At 33.7% G+C, this 6,814-nt stretch overlaps 1 protein-coding gene across 3 annotated transcripts in view; it reads left to right on the plus strand.

Annotated features, from left to right (window-relative positions):
- LOC121246282 (DNA-directed RNA polymerase III subunit RPC5) overlaps window positions 1–6,814 on the plus strand; it is a 42,641-nt gene that overhangs the window by 21,264 nt on the left and 14,563 nt on the right. For 2 of the 3 annotated variants that reach the window (XM_041144386.1, XM_041144388.1), the window contains exons 9-10: window positions 3,758–3,809; window positions 4,762–5,390. In XM_041144386.1, the coding sequence (XP_041000320.1) occupies window positions 3,758–3,809; window positions 4,762–5,390 (681 nt within the window). The remainder of the gene's footprint in view (window positions 1–3,757; window positions 3,810–4,761; window positions 5,391–6,814) is intronic. The other variant, XM_041144387.1, reaches the window with a different exon arrangement.

Below are 6,814 nucleotides of genomic sequence, written 5' to 3' on the forward strand. Positions count from 1 at the left end.
GATGACGACTGTGTAGAGACCATGGCCAAGCCGTGGTCTTACAATCATAGACTGTGGCTTGGCCGTCAGCCATGACAATGGAGAGAAGTTGGCTTAGAGGAGGAGAAGAAGAAGGGAAAAGGGAGGTGAAGAGAAAGAAGAGAAGAGAGGATGGTGACGGCCACTGAGGTGTGAAAGGAAGGGGGAGAAGAGAAGAGGAGGAATGGAGGCTGGCGAGTGGGAATGAGAGAAATGTGAGAGAGAGAGAGAGAGAGAGAGAGAGAGAGTAGTATTCGTAGTTAGGGTTTTTTTATATTATTATTATTATTAATAGGGGTGAAGAAGGGACTAGAAAAACCAACCGGATTGGACCAAAATTGTAACTGGTCCTTTTCAGTCCCACAGATGGTGGACTGAATGGGTTTTGGTTTGGTCCCAGGGTCTCTGATTTTTGGACCGGACCGAAACCGACCAAACTATATTTATTTTTTAAAAAAATATTTTTTATATATAATATATTATTTTATCTAATAATTGTATTAGTTAATTATGTAATTTTCATCTAATCTATTATTATTGACCGTATAAAATGTCAAATAATATATGCTAACCATTAATAATATATCATAAATCATATGAAATTTGTCATTGTTTGTAGATACATTCATACATACTCTACTATTTACACTTAATTAAAGTAATACTAAGCAGGTAATTTTTTTTTTTTTTTAAAATACCTAAGTTGCAAGCAAGCATGAATAATCTATGTACAATAAAATTATTTGATATTTATTAAACATATATAAAATGTAGGACATTATTAATAATTATGTATACTAAAGAGTAAAGTCTAAGTTAGTAAGTAGTAACTATCAACATCATAAATATAATTATAGTGAAATATTTTTTTTACTAAATTGGTTACATAATCCACATTAATAATTCACTTTATTTTAATTTTAGTAATTTAAATAATTTTTTTATTAATTTATTTGTAAAAAAAAAAAAAGATGAAAAAAAATTAACAAAATAATTGGACCGAACTGAACAGATCGATCGGACTGGACCGATAGCTACCGGTTTGGTCTGGTTCACTAGCGGTGATTGGTCTGGTCCAGTGTAGAAAATGATGGACCCTGGACCGGACCGGACCGGACCGATTTACACCCCTAATTATTATTATTATTATTATATTTTTTTATCAGTAATCAAGAAATTTTATTCATAATAATAGGTAAAGCTCAAGTACACAGAGAGAATACATGAGAGGTACCTAACTAGAATTTACAACTGAAAGTATATATATATATATATATATATAGGGTTGGGTGGACGGGTGAAACCCGGGCGGGCCCAAGGCCTAGCTTGGCACCCGTCCTCCGACATTTCAAATGGGCAGATTAAAGCCCGTCCGCCTGTTTTATAAGGACGGATGCCCCCGCCCATCCTAGGTAGGGGCTAGACAGATGGGTCAGGCGGGCTGGATGCGGGGGCCTGCCTACCAGGCCTACAAGAAAGTAGAAAAATTTAGTTTTCAATCCGGTCTCAAGGTGGGGTTTTTTCACCCCAGACCAACTGAATTTACTATATATATATTTGTAAATAATTTTTTATAATTTTTTAAAGTAATATAAATTGAAAACAAGTAATTATATGATTTTCTTCTAACTAATTATAAGTAATTATGTAATTTTCTTATAGCCTAATTATTTGTGCTTAGATTATATAAAATATTTAAGGTTAAGAATTCTAAGATAGGGTATTAATTATTGATAATAGACATACTACTAACATTATTAATTTATTTTACTTAATTAAAACACTTAATTAGTTAAGTATATAGTTAGACAACTTAAATTCAATAATTCACTTAATTATTTTTTTCATTTTATATAAAGTTTGTCAAAAACTTGGGGGAAAAAAGAAAGAAAAGGACCTAGACCAGAACACCCTGACAAGACCGATTGGACTGAACCAAAGCGGTCTGGTCCAATCGGTCCGGTCAAGACTTTTGGTGGACCAAAAAACAGGGTCCGGCCCAAAATTCAAGTGCTGTCTCTTGTATACTTCATGTGTACTCAAGTTTGCCATCTACGTTTCTAACCTCATTTACTTATCTAGAAAAGAAATTGGCTGGTTAGCTTGAGTGTTGCCGTTCTACCAAATTGAACCATCAATTACTACTTTTGACAATTAACTGGTTTGAGTTTTGCCTTCTACCATAATAGTTAAGATACTTGCAACATGTCCAATAAAAGAAAAAAAAAAAAAAAAAAAAAAAGGTCACACAGAGGAAAAACAAAAATAAAAGAAAAATAGAAAACAAAGCAAAAAGAATTTGCATCTTTTGCAAATGAATAATCCTCCTTGGATAATCTTGTCCTAGTTTTCCTCTATCTTGTAGCTCCGACCATCTGGGCACCTAGCTTCCTTGGCAAGGCCTTTTTAGATGCTATTTTCAAAGAGTTGTTTACAAAACCCCTAAAAAAAAATCTTATCCGTATTCAACTCCCATCATCTCTGATCATGCCTCTATTGTCTTTCCTCTCTCCCCTTCTTTTGCAAAATATGCTGACGATCTCTCTTAGAAATTTCAGGTGTCATATTTTTTTATATACCTCTTTGATCCTCCAATCTCTTATTTGTTGTAGAAATTCTATATTTTCTCTATTACCCCAGTTATTCATTTAGAAGTTGGCAGAAGAACTTTGTTTAAGAAGTTTTTAAAGTATTTTTTTTAAATGAGTGTTATGGAGTGTATTTTAAAAAATTGTAAATTGTGTGTATATATGCTTTAGTAATTAAGATTTTGTTTTAAAATTGGGTATTGCTTTGATTAATTGTGTGTTAGCTAGGTTTGAATAGAGGCTACGCATATTGTGGAATTGAGGGGAGGGGAGGTGGAAGGTGGGAAGAAACGATTCATTTGGTGACGATGGTAATTTCAGCAACAATAGTGCTGTTGATTCGGAAGCAACAGGTTTCAATCAAAGTTGGGGCTCAGGCACTCTTCTATCCAGCTGTACTCTTCAATATTGCTAGGAATAAGATTTAGGTCGAGTTTAAGTGGTGTCCAGCAAATCTATTGGTTGAAAATCAATTCTCAAGGAAAGATTCTAAAGGGGACTGTAGGTTTGAGTAGATAGAGAGCCCTGTGCTTGAGCAAGAATCAATTTTCTGGGAAGGTCCTGGATGGCATTGGGAGTCATTTCCTGTTGAGGTCCATTGATTTTGCAAAACTTTGCTTCCATTGTGGAAGCATCTTATTTCAGCCAATAGATCTTCTAGCCAATCTATTGGCCAAGAATCAATTCTAAAGATCTCTCTCTCTCTCTCCCCTGCTTTTCTTGGACATGTGTAAGCATCTTAGTGATCTGATGTGTAAAACTGTAAAAGTGGTACATCCCTGACAAGACTTAAGGCAACTAATTGTCAAAATAAAAATTTAGGGATCGATTTTAGAGGGGAAAAATCAGGTTAGTCTCTTTTCAATTTCCTTTATATTAAGTATGTTAAGCTGCCTAATGTTTGTTATTCAGATGTCTCCCCTTTGTATTTGCTGTGCCCCACTGTTCATAACTATAATACATAAATTATTTAATTTATTTATTACTTATAAATGTGGTTTTATATAAATTTTTGTATATGTTTTATTAGATGTGTTTATTGTTTTGCTATGCCAATGGAAACAGCAGCACTTACAGTAACTGTTTTTCTTGTTGAAGTTTAATATTTTTTCCCCATAGAATTTCACAAATGTTAATGGATAATGTTTCAGGTTTATGCTCTCACTGCCTTTGGAAGAACGAATTAAGAAACTGCTGTGTGAGGTTTGTTGCAGCTTAACATTACATGCATGATTTTGCAATGATATGGTCATGGCACTTGAAAAAATTCTGTGGTGCCTGTATATGTGTGCATTTGTGTATACAAGAGCACTTATGTATGTGTGTGGGCTTGGAAATTTCCAGTTGGTTGGTTTGCAAAATAAATGTTGAATCCACTTATCTTCCATCTTTTCAACTAACTTTAATTTACTGCACACATTTCTTTTTGAGTTCATTCTTTATTCAATAAACACCTATACAACAAAATTTAAGCTTGCATATCAGCCGGTCTATAATATCAACCGGTATATAAGATCATGTGAGCTTTCTGGTACAATCCATGCTCTTATGTCAGGCATCATGCCCTTGTTCACTTTTAATTGTCGTCTTGTCATTGGTGGAAGGCTTTTTGCTTTTTTACTCATTGTGGGGTCTATGGTTTGAACCTAGGGTATAACTTTGTAGCTTGTGAGTGCAAGAGCAGTGACTTTGATGTTATTGTAAGGTCGAGTGTCTATTCATTTAGATTGCAAGTATTTGTTGTCTTTTTTTTATGTATTATAATGAAATAAACTTGGTGTTCAAACCTCCTACGTTTTTTTTTTTTCGAAAAGAACAAAATGGAAGAAGCATGCTATAAAAGGAGTTTGCAGTTTGTCTTGGTCAAAAGTATGAGTTTCCAGAGCAATTCACAACCTCTTTGGGTGAATTCTGTTTCCGATCTTCTCACTGCTTAAGTTACATTGTGTGTCTAGCAAGGCTCCATTAACGTGAACTTCTGGTTATATCTTTTTTTATCTGCATTCCTTTCTAACTACAGATGTGTCATTTTTTTACCGCTTTTTTCTACAGTTCCACACATTCTATATGTAAAGCATGGATAAGTTTACTTGCAGTGCTATTTTTAAATATTTATATTTATTTTTCCTTATGATAATTTAGGATCTTTTCTTAGCAGGGACCTCCAGCTCACCGATTCAGCTTTCTGAAACACTTTGCTTTAGATTGCTGCGATGAAGAATTTTTGCAAGTCCTTCAGAAGTATGCTTTACTAGTCCAAGGTCTTTGGGCTCCAAAAAGTTCATTGCTACTTCTGGAAGATGGTGAATCGTCCTTAGTTAGGGATTACTTACTTCTTTTATTTAGCGAGAATTCAACAATTTCAGAATCAGATTTGTTATCAAATATCCCAACAAATCTTAGGAAAAAAATGGAAGTCTTCCTGGATGCTTTTGCTGTCAAAAGATCTTCATTCAAATTTACTGGTTGGAAATTTAAAGAGCCTGCTGATGCTTCTTTTATAAAACGCTACCCAAAAATTGTTGACGCACAAAAAGAGGTTTGGAACAGTATTGAGAAAAACTTAAAGAAGTATATTGGAGGTAAAAAAAGAGGGCCGCGCGAAAGGAATGCTGACCCAAAGCCTATAGTAACTGGTACACCTGGGAAAACTGTAAACCCTATTGGAACCTTAATGAAAAATGCAATTGGAGTATCCAGTGGGAGGAAGACCATGTCTGAAGAAACTCGAGAAGCTCTACCTAAGGCCCTCACAAAAGTTTTTCAAACTCACAAGGTTTGCAGGTTAGCTTTTGGAGCTTTCATTTATTCACAACTTACTACAGTACGAATCTCGGCACTAGTTTTATTTTCAAAATTAAGCTGCCTTTATGTCTTAAGATTTCCATAATTGTTGCCTAGTATCAGTTATATTGAACATAATTTTGAATGACCAACAGAAGGTCATTTTTTCCCTGCTGTATGTACCTAGACTATGATGTTGCTTTTGAGTTTGGTTGATTTAGCCGGAAGTATTGCTTTTAAGATTAATGGTGCAACATGAGGAAATAGTCTTATATTTTTTGGAATTTTATTTGAGGAAATTATAAATGAATTTAGAGGATTTTTGAAGTTATGATATATATTTATGTATGGTGTATAGTATTTTATGATGATTGGTGGTACTCTTATGTTCTATAGGTAACTCGATTCTATCGTCAAGTACAAGTTGTAAGATTTAGGACTTGAACTTTGGAGAATCTTAGGTTACAATTTATTGAGATTATTATTTTAGGTTGAGAATTTTATTATTATTATTTCATGTGGAGAGTTGTATTTTTGTGGAGATCGTTAGTTACTATTGTATTTGGAGTTAAGATAATTGTTGGGTGGATTTATTATTAGGCTTTTAAATCAATTCCATTGTTAAGGTTGATATTTGTTTAGACTAGAATTGAATTTGGAGTGTATGATGATTGACACGTAGGGTGCTAACGTGTACGCCTAAAGGATTAGTAAAGCATCAAAACAGAATATGCGATGATTGCAATTTTTTAATATTAGATTCGATTAAATGATCGAGGATTTGGAAGAGAGACATGAAAAGCATGTGGCGGATAAGTATTTAAGTTATTTAAGATCTAGCAAATTCCGAGGACGGAATTTTATAAGGAGGGGAGTTTGTAACGACCCGGCCGAATAATTCTAAGGTTGGAATATTGAGAATTTTTGTTGGGCCTAAATTATATTTAATAGGCCATATTGGATAAGCTCACGAGCAATAATAATTGAGATTGATTAGGAGTTTTAATTAGGTTCAATAACTAAGTTAAATCTCATTTGATATTTATTGAACAAGTTAGACTCATTTTCGAATTTAAAAATTGGCCATTAGATATTTGTTTTAATTTAAAATATCACTGATTGAAGTTCCCTACGCAGTCTCAGTCACTGTCAATCCTATATTAAATGAATTACTAGATCATGTTTTTAAATTCAAACTCTTTTTTTTTGATAAGTAATCAAAGATGTATTAATAAAGATAGGCAAAGTCCAAGTATACAAGATGATATACAAGATATGAAACCTATCTAGGTCGCAGTAATGGAAACTAGAAAGTCATGAAAATTCAGGCCATTAAAATCTAAAGCAATGGCCCATAGAAATAAAGTACGGAAAAATAGCGTTCTAAGTTCTTGCGGGGACCGCTCTTTGTTTTCAAAAGTCCG

Source organism: Juglans microcarpa x Juglans regia, chromosome 1S (assembly GCF_004785595.1).
Source record: "Juglans microcarpa x Juglans regia isolate MS1-56 chromosome 1S, Jm3101_v1.0, whole genome shotgun sequence".
Lineage (NCBI taxonomy): Eukaryota > Viridiplantae > Streptophyta > Magnoliopsida > Fagales > Juglandaceae > Juglans > Juglans microcarpa x Juglans regia.